This window comes from Ictalurus punctatus, chromosome 1 (assembly GCF_001660625.3).
Source record: "Ictalurus punctatus breed USDA103 chromosome 1, Coco_2.0, whole genome shotgun sequence".
Classification (NCBI taxonomy): Eukaryota; Metazoa; Chordata; class Actinopteri; order Siluriformes; family Ictaluridae; genus Ictalurus; species Ictalurus punctatus.
This window is the reverse complement of record NC_030416.2, coordinates 11,615,338-11,632,836: the sequence shown is the minus strand read 5'-3', so window position 1 is coordinate 11,632,836 and position 17,499 is coordinate 11,615,338. Positions and strand designations below refer to the sequence as shown.

At 38.0% G+C, this 17,499-nt stretch overlaps 1 protein-coding gene across 1 annotated transcript; it reads right to left on the bottom strand.

Annotated features, from left to right (window-relative positions):
* Positions 1-1,242: 1,242 nt before the first annotated feature.
* On the bottom strand, positions 1,243-15,964 carry LOC108266645 (killer cell lectin-like receptor subfamily E member 1). The gene is made up of 10 exons (XM_017470263.3): positions 15,805-15,964; positions 15,501-15,656; positions 15,062-15,289; positions 14,432-14,572; positions 12,856-12,993; positions 10,424-10,522; positions 6,498-6,605; positions 6,171-6,322; positions 5,946-6,043; positions 1,243-1,817 (listed from the first exon to the last, which is right to left on the bottom strand). The coding sequence occupies exons 2-10, from the start codon at positions 15,601-15,603 to the stop codon at positions 1,682-1,684; spliced, it is 1,203 nt and encodes a 400-aa protein (XP_017325752.1). The 5' UTR covers positions 15,604-15,656; positions 15,805-15,964; the 3' UTR covers positions 1,243-1,681.
* Between the last annotated feature and the right edge of the window lie 1,535 nt (positions 15,965-17,499).

Sequence of the window (17,499 nt, the reverse complement as noted above, 5' to 3'; positions counted from 1 at the left end):
TTTATATCCTGAAAATTCTCACATGGTTGATACTGGATCATATGAACTATTTATATCAGTTCAAGTTCATGTGGTTGAGTGAAACTGCCCTCTTAGGATTTTCCACACATAAACTAAACTCTGTAATAAACAGCACTGTAAATGAATCCAGAAATTGTATGACATTTTCAAAAATATGTCTTCACAGCCAAGTCTAGTCGATCTTGTTGCTAGTTGTTATGCCTCAAATACCCATAAAATATACTTCAGACTATTTCAGACATTTGACCCTGTCCACCACCTAGTGGCAGAGGCAAAACATCATCTTAACCTGCAATTTCCCCATCTGAACTCTAAATCAGTGGACTGTATACATGACTATCTATCCACACCAGCGATGTACCCCATTATGCTCTTCACCATGTCTGAGCTGACGGTGGGAATGACTGATTAGTCTGTGGACCACACTATTGTGCATGTGGTCTTCTTCAGTGTGGTGTCTCATCTCCTCCTCAGCCTCCTTAGGGCTATGATGAGTGACACACGGTGACACAGGAGATGAACAGGTAAGTATAAACGTAAAAATAAAATAAAAAAATAAAAAAAATAAAAAACCTAGAAATGGCAAAACTAAACCGAATGTAAAATTAGACAACGATTTGTGGCACTGAATGTAGTTTACTGTGTCATTTTGAATGATCGCTTAGTTTACTGTGGGTTCTGTGTATGTGTTAGCCACCTCTTTGATTCAGGAACATCAGCTGCTGTGGTGTTTGTAACCAAGGCTGGGTATGTGTGGTTTGCACTATGGCCTGGGAGACCGCTGGTATCTCTGGTAAGGAACACAAGTATGATGGCCAATAATATTATAATCATGACCATATTTATCACCATCATGATATTACCATATAAATCATAGTTTAAACCCTCATTTAACACTGTTTTTATTTCAGAGTGGAGGACTGCAATGACTAGATTATGCAGAAGATCAGACAGTATGTTGTGTTCACAAAATATGATGACGCAGACAAGAAAGAGGGAAGTGAGAGAAACGACCAAGGCCCAAGACCCAGCAGATATGAAAAGCATGCAAGATATTGAAGTGCTTTGCTGGCAGATTACATGCCACAGCCTTCTCATTTTAGACACAAAGAACATAGAGCATTCACATGCTCAAGAGATGAAACCTGTTTGAGAGATGAAAAATGTTGGAAGTATATTGATTCTGTACAACTTCATGTCCTTATGTTATTGAGAGAATACTTTGTGGTGAAAAATTAGAAATTTTATTCTTTTTTAAATTGAATCACTGAAGAAAAAAAAAACATCATCTCACTACTTATTTTAAAGTCAGCTACATATCAGTATATTTATAATATATTTTAAAATACATTCTGCAAAGTTATTTTAAAAAATAGTGCAAAAGTATCAGTGCATTTAAAAGCATTACAATTTAAGAGTAATATAAGCACAGAGTCACTTTCAATGAATACACTTGTATTCTCATTTCCTCAGTCTTGTAAAATACATAGCATGTCTACTTGATTGTGCATCACAGAACAGGATTGTTTCATGTACTGATTCTGTATTTATTACCATTTATGAACTGCATTTGTAAAAGTTATGTTAAAGAGTAAAATGATGATATTAAAGGCAAATGTAACCGATGTATGTGATGGTTAAGGTTGATCATTCTCCACTTTTAATCTCTCTTGCAGATGTACTGTGACAACACCCCACAGCGGTTTGAAATCCAGTTGTTCATTTGTGACCTCTCTGCCTTTATCAGTGCACAGAAGCCTGGAGAGTTTGGTTGTGGCTGGCCAGGGGCCCAGTAGCTGCCAATAAAAAAAAAATAAAAAAAACTTGTTTAGTTACACATACACTGACTGGCCACTTTAATAGGAATACCTGTACCCTGCCTCTTTATAAAATTATCTAATGACCCAATCATGTGGCAGCAGCACAATGCATAATCCACAAAAGAAGAGCTTCAGTTAAACTGTCCAAAAAGTCAGAAACTGCTGATCTTCTGGGACTCTCACACACACAACTAGAGTTTACACAAAATTCAGTGAGCAGCAGAGACGGCAGAAGCGTCTTGCTGATTAGAGAGGTCAGAAGTGAATTTTCTTCCCCTTTCTATATTTATATTTAATTCATGATTTATATACATACAGGTCTTTATTTTGTACAATTCTATGAAAACACATTGGCAAGTCTATTGATTTATTAACAGTGTATTTACTAAACTAGTTGCCTTTAAGTGGCAAAGACAAAACTGCACGTCACAGACAGTGGGTTAACTACACTCACTGAACACTTTATTAGGAATACCTGTACACCTACTTATTGATGCAATTATCTAATCAGCCAATCATGTGGGAGCAGTGCAATGCATAAAATCATGCAGACACGGGTCAGCAGCTTCAGGTAATGTTCACATCAACCATCAGAATAGGGGGGAAAATGTAATCTCACTGATTTCTGGTGCTAGATGGGCTGGTTTCTATAACTGCGCATCTCCTAGGATTTTCATGCACAACCGTCTCTAGAGTTTACTCAGAATGGTGCAATAAAGAAAAAACATCCAGTGAGCAGCAGTTCTGTGGACGGAAACGCCTTGTTGATGAGAGAGATCGACAGACAATGGACAGACTGGTTTGAACTGACAGAAAGGGTACAGTAACTCAGATAAGCACTCTGTACAATTGTGGTGAGCAGAAAAATCTCTCAAATTGCACAAACATGTTGAACCTTGAGGTGGATAGGCCACAACAGCAGAACAGCATGTTGGGTTCCACTTTTGTCAGCCAAGAACAGAAAGCTGAGGCTGCAGTGGGCGCCGGCTACTTCCAGCATGATAATGCACCATGTCACAATGTGACAATGAACTCAAATGTTCTTCAGTGGGCTGAACACAAATGAACACCTTTGGGATGTGGTAGAACAGGAGATTTGCAGCCTGAAAGTGCACCTGAAAAATCAGAAATTGCATGATGTAATCATGTCAACATGGTTTTGAGAGCAAAGAGAGGCCCTACCTATTATTTATAGTTTTCCTAATGAAGTGCTCAATGACCCTAAAGCTTGATGTTTTTATCTTGCTAGAAGAAAAGACCATTTTAAAGTATGTTGAAAAAAGAACAATATCTCCAACACATTAAACACTGCACTAAATATCTGACCAGGCCTTTTTCTTTACACAGCACATAACGCATTGAACAAAAGAGATTCCAAAATGAATTTTTTGTGATATGTCAATCTGGAAAGGGTTACAAAGCCATTTCTAAGGCTCTGTTACTCCACCAAACCACAGTGCGAGCCATTATCATGGAATGAAAAAAATTTGGAACAGTGCTGAATCTTTCCAGTAGTACTAGCAAGTACTAAAAATTCTTACAAAATTCCCCCAAGAGTGCAATAATGACTCATCCAGGAAGCAACAAAAACTCAGACAAATATTTAAGGACCTGCAGGCCTCACTCACCTCAGATAGCATCCGTATTCACACTTTCACCATTAGAAAAAGACTGGGCGAGAAATGGTATACATGGGAGAGTTGCATCGTAAAATCCATTGCTAAGTAAGAGGAACATAAAGCCTCATCTCACATGTGCCAAAAAACATCTTGACCCCCAAGACTTTTTGGATAATGTTGTGTGAACTGATTACTCAAATGTGGAACTTTTGCAAGACATGGGTCCCATTACATGGCATAAAGCTAGCACAACATTCCACAATAAGAACATGATACTAACAGTCAAACAAGGTTGTGGGAGTGTGATGGTGTGGGGATACACAACAGCAAGTCCAGCCCTTACTGGCTCAAAAGAAAGAAAATTAAGGTTTTAGAGGTGGAGGCGGCTACAAGTGCAGATAAGAGCTTTATTGAAGAGAGGCAGACAAATCCAAAACGTGAGACATAGGTGTGATCAAACAGGCAAATATTCAGGCGATCGGCAAACAGGTATAAACAAGGCAAAATAGAATCAAAAAACAAGGACAAGAACAGGATCAAAAATATGGCACAGAAACAAAGAACGAAAGGCTTGGCATGGTGATAACACCAAATATTTCACATCAAACAAAGAACCACAAGGGGTTTAAATACCAAATGAAATCAAGGGTGAAGCACAAAACAGGTGAGACTACTGATGGACAACTAATGACAATACAGGCGGAGACAGGACAGAAATCATAACAAATGCACATGTCAAAAGTAAGCAAAGTCAATGTCACTGAAACCCGGAAGCATGCGTGCTACAGCGCTAACGTGAGGAGAAATCATGACAGGAGTGGCCGAGTCAATGTCCTGACTTGAGTCCCATTGAGATGCTGTGGGAGGACCTTAAACACACACTACATGTTCGAAACACCTCAAATGTGGCTGAATTAAAGCAATTCTACAATGAAGAATGGGCCAAAATTCCTCCACAGTGATGTGAAAGACTGATCTCCAGTTATCAGAAGTGTTTGGACGCAGTTGCTACTGCTAAAGGTGGAACAACCAGATATTAAGTTTAGGAGGCAATGACTTTTCCACATGGTTGATAGACAATATATTTCCAAACGCAAGTGAACATCTGAACATCACACCCAAACTTGAGCCTTCCCCAAACTGTTGCCACAAAATAGGAGCCACACAATCAGGATGTCTTTGTTTGGTGTAGCACCAAGATTTCGCTATACTGGAATTAAAGGTCTCCAAACCTGTTCCGGCATGACAATGCCCCTGTGCACAAAGCAAGATCCATGAAGACATTGCTTGCCAAGGCTGGTGTGGAAGAACTCAAGTCGCTTGCTCAGGGCCCTGACCTCAAACTCACTGAACACTTTTGGGATGAATTGTGGATTGAAACTTGGGATGAAACATTGAAACATGGTCTGTGCCCCAGGCCTCCTCACTTGACATTAGTGCCTGACTTCATTAATGCTTTTATTGCTGAATGAGCACACATTCCTACAGCCACGTTACACCTGATCATCACACTCATGTTACATCATCCTATTCCAGAGTTAGTCCACCTTTGCTGTTATAATAACCTCTGCTCTTCTGGGAAGGCTTTCCACTAGATTTTGCAGCAGAGAGTTGTGTTCATTCAGCCACAAGAGCATTAGTGAGGTCAGGCACTGATGTCAAGTGAGGAAGCCTTCGGGCGGAGTTATATATATATATATATATATGTACGTACATGTTTGGGCCTCTTAGTTCCAATGAAGGGAAACTAATGCTACAGCATACAAATACATTCTATACAATTGTGTTTTTCCAATTTTGTGGCAAGTTTGGGGAAGAACTACATATGGGGTCATGGTCAGGTATCCACAAACTTTTGGTCATATAGTGTACATCATGCCAAAAACAGAGAGAGAAAGAGAAAGAAATTGGGACCTGCATTCAGAGGTTAGAGGAAGAGACAAAAGATGGCTGAGGCTGTGTTAGACCTTAGACTTCCAAGCATCTAAAATGGAAAGCATTTTGACATGCATTTTTTTAATATAATAAAGGAAAGTTTCTGAAAAAAAGAAGGTTTATGACGTGTTTATGTACGAGATTATAGTTCTGTTTGTTGAGTGTAATTTATTATGTTGATATTTCTGTATCATTATTGAGTTATTGCATTACTGTGATATAAGTAGATCAGTGAAAAGACAAATAGAATACTCAATGCTGCCCATCTGTTGTTATGCACATTTTGTGAACCCCACTAACCACTAACTACTCCCTACATCAGTGTAATGGGACTACTATACGACCAACAATGACCATGTGTTATCCTGGGTGGTGGATCATTCTCAGCACAGCAGTCACACTGACTGTAGTGGATGTTGGACAGGCAAGCAGCTTTGCTTGTAATGAATGTAAATGAATAATGTAATGCTGATTTAAGAAACACTCCACCCACCAAAACTATCCAGAAAACAACAATCCGGTGATGAGAAACTAAGCACTGATGACTCACCTCTTGGTTGGTGCAGTATTGTTAATCCACATCCATTGCTTTTCTGAATAATGGAGCCCAATCCAGTATAGCACGCTCCTTATCTCAGTTAGACGTTTCTATAGTAATAAAGACAGAATTAGTAGCAGTAAGATATTCACCTTTATCCTATCACAGCAGAGTGCTTTAATAGTGACGTCTGTTTCAGTTTGCCTGATTGATTGATTGATTGATTGATTGCTTAACCTGCAATCCTTCATTGTCAATGATAGCCAGCTCTCCGCCTCGTTTCTGACAGTCCTCCCTGCTCTGCTGCCAGGTTAGACGCGTCCTAGCTATGAAGTAGCAGGAGTTCTCAAACTTCAACCAGCCCTTCTCACACACAGTGCACCGATACCCTACAGAGAAACAGCAGGTTTAAATATGCAGCTCACAAGTTACAAAAATAAACATAAAGAATTCACACCAATAATAAAATAGGATAAGGGAGCATCATATAACATTATAAAGAAATGACTAAAAGTGAAGAGCATTTAGGGTAATTGTGAATGTTAGGAAGTGATTGTGTTTTACCTTGGTTTAGGGGGTAATTAGGCATTGTCTGCACTTGGGCGTAATTGGACATTGTCTGCACTTCAGCAGCGAGATCTGCACACTTCTGGCTGGACTGAACTTCATTTACTGAGGTTTTCACATCAAGAGAACAGATTGTACAACAATATATCAATTTTCTATTTTAGACAGAAAATTAATGATTTATACCTACATATCCAAGGCAGCTTCTGTCTACATGCTACAGAAACAAGTGATATTACAGAAAATCCTAACAAATGTTATGTTTATCAAGATATTTGATGTCAATACAGAATAGTCAGCCAGAATATATGACTAGTTTTTGCCACACCACAGTTCATCAAACAGTGGAGAAGTCAACAGCCAATATACAAAATGCATCCCTGATATATTCACAGTGAAGTTATTTTGTACCTGACAGGCCAATGAAAATCTTGCACTGCAAATACAAAAATTTTAATGCGCTTTATTTTAGTTTAAATTTAGAACATCCCTAGAGTAAAAAATAATTCGTTATCCAATGGAATCTTATTGGGTTTCTTCTTAAAATCAGAAGAAATTTTCTCCATCATATTCAGTGCTGTACAATGGTGTTTCATTTGTGCGCCATCTAGTGACAAGACCAAAAATGAACAAAAAACAGCATTAGGAGGTGCAAAATGGCAAATAACACTGGTCAACAAATCTTTTGCTACCTGAAAAGCTTTGGGCTACTGAGCCAGAAAATCACCCTGACATTTTCCTGTTACATATCTTCTTTTTTTTTTTGATCACATAATAATGAGTCTTTATTGGTCAAATATACATATGCACAGTGAAATCATTTTTTTTCACATACCCCACACGTCAGGAAGGTGGGGTCAGAGCACAGGGTCAGCCATGATACAGCGCTCCTGGAGCAGAGAGAGTTAAGGGCCTTCCTCAAGGGCCCAACAGTGCAGATTGGCAGTGCTGGGGCTTGAACCTCCAACCTTCTGATCAGTAACCCAGAGATTTATCTGCCAAACCACCACTGCCCCTGACATATACTAGAAATGCAGCTTGGATACACCAGCAATTACATTTCATTTGCAAATAGGACAGCCATGCTAAAGAATCACATTACATTAAAAAGGACTGGCCACACAGTAAATATATGATTATAGGACTGATAAGTGTGGCGCATAAAGCACATGTGAAACCACCAAAGATATTTTTGCATTCTCTTCCTATAAAAAATGGGCAGGTGATTTAATGAAAGCCATGAACAAGAAAAGCAGAGAATTTCAATATTTGAGACAGATGTTTAGGTGGGGGCTGGTTATAGAAATCAAATAGGTCATCAATGACAGCCAGTTTGAAGAACGTTTAGTGGGGCCAGAGAGAATTGCATGGAAGGCATTCAAAAATGTTTCTGAAAACATTCTTGGAAACTATAGCGCATCAAACTATGTCCAGCTAGTTGACAGAAATGCTTAAAACATACCACATGTTGAACATGGGGTTCAGCATATCACTAGTTTTGGGTAAGTTACTCAAAAAAAAGAAATCCACTACAGATTATTAACTACTACTTTAAAATCTCAATTTGATTACATTAGTGATCACTGTATGTAAAAAGTCATAACTTTAGTAATTACTTTCAAGTTACTTTCAAAATCTATCAAACCTAAAAAAAAATACATTACGAAAAGTTGGATTTATCATAAAACTTGTCTCGGTTGTTGTCACTGTTTGTAGAACTACCAGACCGATAAAATATAAAACATTTCTAACTAGGCTAGTTTGGTGTTGCTAGCCAAGGGGAGGCACAGGTAAGCTATCACGGTATGGATTTAGCTGCTACAGGGTGATGCAAAGCACATTATCTTTCCTTATCCTCTGCTCATATCATGTTCACGTAAACTGGAACTCATATAGACATTTAAATATATTGTTTTCCTGCTCAGCATTAGAGGATGTTACTGTTTCTGTTTCAACACCTTTACTGGTTTAAAAAAAAAAAAAACAGCAGCATATATTCGTTTTTCTTTACACTGACTCTGAGCTAGCATTTGTCAGAATTGAGAGATTGTCAGCCAATAAGACACGAGTATTTCCACATATTTTCCTGTAAATGCTGTCTGATTGGTCTCGCCTGTGTTCACTGGAGATATAAAATTACAACACCACCGTCTTCTTTTAATGACATTCAGTTACGTAGTGACAATCGGGGCTAAAGAAAAAATCTTCAGGGTTACAGCCCGCAATGCCCAGGTCAGGTTATGCCCCTGGTAGCCGTACAAAACATGATTTATTTTAAAAATGAATTTTACTTAATATTGTTTTCTTAACAATAAATTTGTAATGCAAGTAATGTAATTTTATTGACATCAGTAACTGTAATCAAATTACATAAAGTTAAAATGTAATGCGTTACATTACTGCGTTATCAGAAAATGTCATTAGAATACTATTACTAATTAGTCATTAGAATTACTTTGTAATGCTTTATACCCAAATTTTCATATCACTAATGATTCACTTCCTGCATTCACATAGATGACTTCTGTGCAAATCTTGGTGTCTGATGGGCAAGGTGAAAAGTCTGAAGACATTGCAATTAAAGGAAAACAGTAGCAGTGCAACTGGATTCCAAGTGTTGGCAGAATATTGTTGAACGTTTCGACAACAAGCATCAGATTTTTTTTGTTGTTGTTTGCTTTGTTTAATGTATTTATTCGTTAATTGATGCATGTAGACATCTGATTCTTGCTCAACTTCAGTTTTGGTGCATATTTACCATTTCCTTTAATGCAGCGGTTCTCAACCAGGGGACGGGAGGGGGGCTGCGAATTTTTTTCAAGAAAAACATAGACAGGACATCATTTGGGTACTCGGTGTATTTTACTGCTTTTCTTTTCAAATAGAATGAGCATAAATGGGAAAACTCCGGGGTCTCTCTCCTCTGTATTTTCTTTTCGCTGGGGAGAGGCGGAGCTTAGTCTGCTTTTTATCGAGCTCTCAATGCAGACCAGGGTTGCCAACTTAGCGACTTTTCAAACGCCTAGCGTCAAATCTAGCGACTTTTTGGACCTTATTAACTTTCCAAATATCACGAGTACTGTCCTGCAAGCGCGAGGTCTTGCTTTCCTGCTGCACTCTCACCTCGATCTGTGTCTGCTCTGTTCAGTGAGGGGCTGAGAGCCAGAGATTATGTCATGGATAACGAGACGCACTCTTCGTCCCAGTTTACATCATTCTTATGCGAATGTTTTTAGGACGCAAGACGAATGGAATGCAACATATTAAATAGTACACATGATTACAGCCTAGTTCGCTTGTTCAAAGTAGTTCTAGTGTTCAGAAACATTTTATATCATTCATGTTCCATACCTGTCCGTTATATAGTTTTATAAAAGTTATTTTAAAAAACAACAAGTTATGAAAAGTAATTTAAAAAAGTTAAAAAAATAAAAAACACAAAAGCAAAAAAAAATCTATCTATCTATCTATCTATCTATCTATCAAAAACAAATGCCACATGATAGGGAAGGCTTGGGGGCTTTAGTTGCAAAAGGTTGAGAACCTCTGCTTTAATGGAATGATGTATTAAATGGGTTGTTGTTGTTTTGTACAGGGTTTTTTTTTTTTTTGGTAGGGGGGGTGTTTTTTTTGCATTATCCCACTTGTTAGTCATAAGCGTTTATAACTCGATAGACACACAGGTGTCATAGCTGTAGGGCAAAATAAGAAATATTTATACACCAAACTGTCGATGCTGTCCTCCATCTGCCTCCATCTCACCCCCTACCATTGTTAATAAAGTGATTCTAGAAACCTATAACACCCATTATACTGAGTATAGAGTCAAGACAGGAAGTCGATGTGGTGTTGTTGATGTTTACAGCAGCACTAATTTAGTGTTAGCGAGTCAGTAACCTGCTAACCGCTAACGCTTTACTCACACTTCATAGCCAGAGCAAGAACCACAGCCAGTAAGACCAAAGTCAAGATGATGAAAACAGCGGAAATCCTCTTGTACAGACGAACTTTCTGGTAAACATCTAAACACAGAAGAAATAAACGGTTAGTTAGTTCAACCCATGGCGTGTAGGAACAACTCTGTGTGTAATTAGTTTTCATCCTTCACCTGTGTTCGATTCATCCTTCGCTTTCCCAGACACTTTCACATCCGCATAGGGTCCGAAATTACAGAATTTGATCTACATGATGGGATTTAATGGAGCTCAGTCGGGTTTAATGTGTAAACTTCACACCATGATTGTTGATTGTTCTCTATATTTATAATATATTATGCATGCAGGTCAGTGAATGTGGGTGGTTCTGTGTTTATCTCCCTGGAAGCCTCACAGCCTGGTGTGAATGTGAATGTGAGTTGTGTTGGGTGTTTTCACACTGGCACTTTAGTCAGTAACAGAGCACAGTTTGCGTGAAAATTGTTCATGTGAAAGCTGTCATGCAGACCGGGAGTGGGCGTTCTATCAGGGTTACAATTTTTTAAAAACCAAACCAAAGAAAGGAATCTTTTGACATAACACAATATGGACAAATGCTTGATTGTGGGGGAAATAACTATTGGACACATCAATATATTTTTCAGTAAAAATACATTTTCAATGAGGTTATTCACATGAAATTTTCACCAGATTTTGGTATTAACTCAAGAAATCCACACATATAAAGAAATCCAAACATTAAAGTCTATAAATGAAGTTATTTGTAATAACGAGGAATGACACAGGAAAAAAGTATTGAACACGCTAACTGTAATTTATTTAATACTTAGTGGAGAAGTCTTTGTTTGCAATGACAGCTTCAAGATGCTTACTGTAGGAAGAAATTAAGGGGCCGAAGTATTCAGGTGTGATTTTGGCCCATTCTTCTAAACATATCGTCTTTAAATCTAGTTCAATTGGATTTGAGCCAGGTGATTGATTGGGCCATTCTAACACCTTGATTTTTTCCTCTAAAACCAGTTGAGAGTTTCCTTTGCTGTATGATTTGGATCGTTGTCCTGCTGGAAGGTCCACCCACGTGTCATCTTCATCATCCTGGTGGATATCAGCAGATTCTTCTCAAGAATCTCCCGGTAAAGGGCTCCATTCATCGTTCTTTCAATTATAAGAAAGTCTGCCAGTACTGTGATGAAAAACAGCCCCACACCATGATGCTTCTACCTCCACACTTCACTGTTGGTATTGTGTTTTTAGGGTGATGTGTAGTGCCATTTCTTCTCCAAACATGGTGTTTAGTATGACAGCCAAAACGTTCCATTTTGCTCTCATCTGACCAGACTACACTTTCCCAGTATTTCATAGGCTTGTCCAAATGAGTTGTAGCAAACTTTAAACAAGCTTCGACTTGCCTTTTCTTTAGTAATGGAGCCTTGTGGGGTGAACGTGAGCAGTGGAGTGCATTGCCTATTGTTTTCTCTGTGACGATGGCACCTGCTGCCTCCAAGTATTTCTGGAGCTCTTTCCGAGTGGTCTTTGGCTCTTGGGCTACTGTTCTGATTATTCTTCTGTCTCCCTGGTCAGAAATCTTGCGAGAAGCTCCTGTGCGTCGCCGGCTGATGACGGAGTGATGTTGCTTCCACTTGAGGATAATAGTGTTTATTGGAAGATTCAGATGTTTTGAAATAGGTCTGTATCCGATTCCATCAATATGTTTCGTAACAATAAGGTTGTGAAGGTCTTGGGAGAGCTCTTTGCTTTTACTCATCATGAGCTGTTTCTTGTGTGACACCTTGGTAACGAAAAGCCTTTATATACACCATTAATTTACTAACCCAGCTGATATTAATTTGCACAGATAGGAGGTATAATTACATTAGGTCTAATGGATTTTCAACTGGTTCCTTGCCTTACCTTGCCTTGGAGAACTGCTTTTTCTTAGAAATACTTTTTTTTCCTGTGTCATTTTTTTATATATATATATATATATATATATATATATATATATATATATATATATATATATATAATTGAGCAACACTTTCATCTTGACTAATATTACTGCACATTCAACCTCAGATCTTTCCTTGAAACATGACACTTGTTTTAGGAGAAATAAGCTTTGCCGTGTCATCACGTTTAGCCTAAAAAAAGAATTGACAACTTTCAGTTTCGCAATTGACCCATGAAGTGTCTGTCCCATGGTTCATGTTTTATGTTAGTTCTCTTTATTGCGATATTTGACAAAGTTCGATGTTTGCATGGATCATATTTTGTTTCACGTCTCCCATTCACCCTACATATAACCACCTTCTTACATGCATTAGTCCGTGTCAAAGAACTGTAATGTGTAGTTGTGCCACATCATTGGATAATTACAACATTTTAATGAAATAAGTACATTTGTATTTGACCTACATTACCTTTATTGTGTTTTGGAGTGGAACTGGACATCGTAGTCATATAAATATTTTCTGATGGATCCTTCAGTTTGCAGTACACACTAGTTTCTTCTCCTTCGTCTTCCTCTTCTTCTTTTTTTTTCACTTCCTCTTTCTCAGCTTTTATGGGAAGAAGACATAATGACCAAGTGGATTCAATATGAGAAAATGATTCAGAATAACTGATTAATTTATTTACATTTCTCTATTTCTTAATTTTATTACATTTGTATTTTTGTCTTATTTCTTGCAACCAAAAGTTTAAAAACGATTCAAATTTATTAAAACTCTCGTTCAAAATGTAGAGACTTCAGTTAATAGGAACAATCTAATCTTAAACAGTCCCCTCCAAAAGTATTGGAACAGAAAGGCCAATTCTATTGTTTTCTCAACACACTGAAAACATTTTGGGTTTGAGATCAAAAGATAAATATGCAACAGTAGATCTGAATTTCACAATTCATTTCTTCATATTTACATCTAGATGTGTTAAACAACTTAGATGGCATGTTTTTTTTTAACCTACCAATTTTTTCAAGTGACCAAAAATATTGGAACTTGTAAGTGATTCTCTTTCTTGTTGTGAAGCAAGCCCAAAAACAATAGTTGACATCACCAACAATCTCCACAGGGCAGGGGTGAAGGTATTACAATCCACTGTTTGAAGAACACTTTGAGAGCAGAAATATAGAGGCCATACCACAAGATGCAACAACTCATCACCAATAAGGCTCAGAAAGCACGATTGGAATTCAAAAATATTGATTTTCTGTCATGCAAAAGTTTCAAAATGGTAATTTAAAAAAACTACTTTTTTTCAAAATCTTCTTACTCCAGTTACAATTTTAAATACTCTCATTTTTTAGTTGTTGATGTAATTTAAAAGTGATTAAATATATATAGATATACTAGATATGAAACCTCAACACAATGCCTGGGAAATGATGCTCTGTGTATTACACTTTAAGTTAAAACTACTTTTTGATCACTTCCATTCCCGTATACCAAACACTTGAATGCAGAGTTTGTCACACATTCACCACTCATCTTGTTTTCAGTGTGAATTTAACATGAATTTAAACCAAGATTTTATGACTACAAAGATTTTTAGTGTTTTTGGAACATACACATAGGGAAAAAATGTTGAACGCAAAAATGAAAGTGTGTAGGCACAAGAGGAGAGTGCTTTTCTCAAGTTCTGTGTGTATGCTACAAGCACACTTTTTGGTTTAGCAATAGTTATACACCAGCCTGTCCATTTTATTATAGCATACTGTATTGGAAGCACTATACATCTCAAATGGCAGAGACATCTCAGTCGCACTGCTGACCCATGACGTACCTTTTTACTTTTCTTTTTTTTTTGTTGCAATTTATATGTCGGAGACAACTTGATATTTGCAAGGCTCTTTAATTTTTCTTCAATTCAACCTACATATAGCCAGCTTCATATGTTCATTAGACCTTATCACACAACTTAAATGCATATGACAAAATTTAAACTGTGCCACTTTCTTAGTTCTTTTCAGGCTTTTCCTTAAAAAAGTAAAGGGATTACCTTCATTGCGTTTGGGAGTGGAAGTAGACGTTGAAGCATTATAAATATCCTCTGTTGGATTCTTCAGTTTGCAGTACAAATTAGTTTCTTCTTCTTCTTCTTTTATTTCTTTTTCTTTTTTGTCTGCCTTTTTCTCAGCTTCTAGGGGAAGAAGAAGTGGATAACCAAGTGGTTTAAATATAAGAAAATTTGATGAAAAACTCAGGCACAAAAAAAGGCACAAGCAGGAAAACATACAAACTGGGAGCTATGTATAAATTTGCTGAGATTTTGTTCTAAGCAGCTTATCAGTTACCAAATTAATATTTGTAAAATACACAATGCTGTCAATGCAAAGTTTTTTTTTTTTTACTTCTTTAGGATTCCTTAATTTTTTAAAACCTTTTGTTCCTTCCATTTTGCTTTAGTCTGCAGTTAATCACGCTTTGTACTTTAGTGCTAATTATATACCAACATGCCCATTTTACTATCATGCTCTCTATATTTATAATTTAATCTATATTCTTTAAGTGTTATGAGTGTCAAAGTGTAGAGTCACACTACTGTGTCACACTATTGATCCATGAAGTCTCTATTCTCTATATTTGACTTTTGTATTTTTGCTTTTGATTAAATAAGTAAAGGTTTTACCTTCATTGCCTTTGGGAGTGGAAGTAGACGTTGAAACATTATAAATATCCTCTGTTGGAATCTTCAGTTTGCAGTACACATTAGTTTCTTCTTCTTTTATTTCTTTTGCTTTTTTTTCTTCTTCTTTTTTTTCTTCTTTTTTTTCTTCTACTTTTTTTTCTTCTTCTTTTTTTTCTTCTTTCATTTCTTCTACTTTTTTTTCTTCTTTTTCTCCCTTTTTCTCAGGTTCTAGGAAAACAAGTGGTGTAAATATGAGAAATCTGGACAAAAAGTCAGGCATGGGAAAAGTACAAGCAGAAGAACATACAAACTGAAAGCTATTTTGAAATGTATCAGTAGTTTATCAGTTACCAAATGACCATTTGTTGAGTACACAATGCTATGAATGCAAACATTTTGTTTTAGGGTTTCTTTTTGTTTTGTTCTTTTTGTTTTTTACCTTTTGTTCCTTCCATGTTGCCTTTCTCTGCATCCTTATTGTCTGGTACTTCTGCTGGAATGAGCTCTTTCATCTCCACTTCAGTCATTTTCTCTCCGTCCATGGTCTCTCACGTTCTGTGCTGATCTTGTTTTGTTTTCTTGACCAAACCCCTTACTGTCAGAAGGCAGAAAAAAAGAGACTTAGACAAAAGGTACTTTTTTGTGTATATAACTACTATAATAGTCTTGTCATGCTCAGACTAAATCCATGTACATTTACAATGTTAGCCAGTAATAGGGATTATAATAAAGGACGTGCTTACTTCAGTCAAAACAGGAGGATCACTGCTCAGAGAAATACACAAAGCATTTGCCCCTGTCCACACTTATACCATATCTTGCTTTCTTAATACTTCCTCGTCACATTTAACCTAACACATCATTAACACCACACGACTACTTCTCGCTTTCTTTCACCACTATTGTCTGCTATAGTCACGCCTTCTTCAAGAAACCAAAGGTTCAGAATTGCATGATTTACTTTTATTCTAGGAATTGTCAAGTGTCCAATTAGAAACAATCTCCACAACAAGAAGCTTTCAAAGCTTAAAGAGGTGGAAATATAACCAGCGTATATAGGCTCTTTTAAGTGTCTTTCAATCTTTCAAGCTGACACATTATCCCTCAAATTACCAACACTCCTTCATTTCTCTTGTCCTTACCCTCCCTCCAACCCTTCAACAAACATGCACTTCCAGGGATTAATTAGCAGTCTATGTATAAGCATCTGTGTTTATATGTTAGCCTCTGAGTAGACTGCCTTACAGAACATCTAATACCTGAACAAAGCTTCTCCAGTTCTTGCTGACTTCCTCCAGACCAAATACATGTTCATGCGTGCACACACACGTACCCACGCATGCACAAGCACGCAGGTCCCACAGTTAACAATGCATGTCAGAGCACAAACCAAGCCATGAAGTCCAAGGAATTGTCCGGAGACCTCCAAGACATGATTGTATCGAGGCACAGATCTGGGGAAGGGTACAGAAATATTTCTGCAGCATTGAAGGTCCCAATGAGCACAGTGGCTTCCATCAGCCATAAATGGAAGAAGTCTGGAACCAGCAGGACTCTTCCTAGAGCTGGCTGCCCTGCCAAACTGAGCGATCGGGGGAGAAGGGCCTTAGTCAGGGAGGTGACCAAAAACCCGATGGTCACTCTGCAGAGCTTCAGCGTGTCTCTGTGGAGAGAGGAGAAACTTCCAGAAGAACAAGCATCTCTGCAGCACTCCACCAATCAGGCCTGTATGGTAGAGTGGCCAGATGGAAGCCACTCCTCAGTAAAAGGCACATGACAGTCCACCTGGAGTTTGCCAAAAGGCACCTGAAGGACTCTCAGACCATGATGAAACAAAGATTGAACTCTTTGGCCTGAATGGCAAGCATCATGTCTGGGGGAAACCAGGCACCAGTCATCACCTGGCATATACCATCCCTACAGTGAAGCTTGGTGGTGGCAACATCATGCTGTGGGGATGGTTTTCAGTGGCAGGAACTGGGAGACTAGTCAGGATCGAGGATAAGATGAATGCAGCAATGTACAAAGTCATCCTTGATGAAAATCTGCTCCAGAGCTCTCTGGACCTCAGACTGGGACGAAGGTTCATCTTCCAGCAGGACAACGACCCTAAGCACACAGCCAAGATAACAAAGGAGTGGCTTCAGGACAACTCTGTGAATGTCCTTGAGTGGCCCAGCCAGAGCCCAGACCTGAACCCGATTGAACATCTCTGGAGGGATCTGAAAATGGCTGTGCACCGACGCTCCCCATCCAATCTGATGGAGCTTGAGAGGTCCTGCAAAGAAGAATGGGAGAAACTGCCCAGAAATAGGTGTGCCAAGCTTGTAGCATCATTCTCAAAAAGACTTGAGGCTGTAATTGGTGCAAAAGGTGCTTCAACAAAGTATTGAGCAAAGGCTGTGAATACTTACGTACATGTGCTTTTTTTGTTTTTT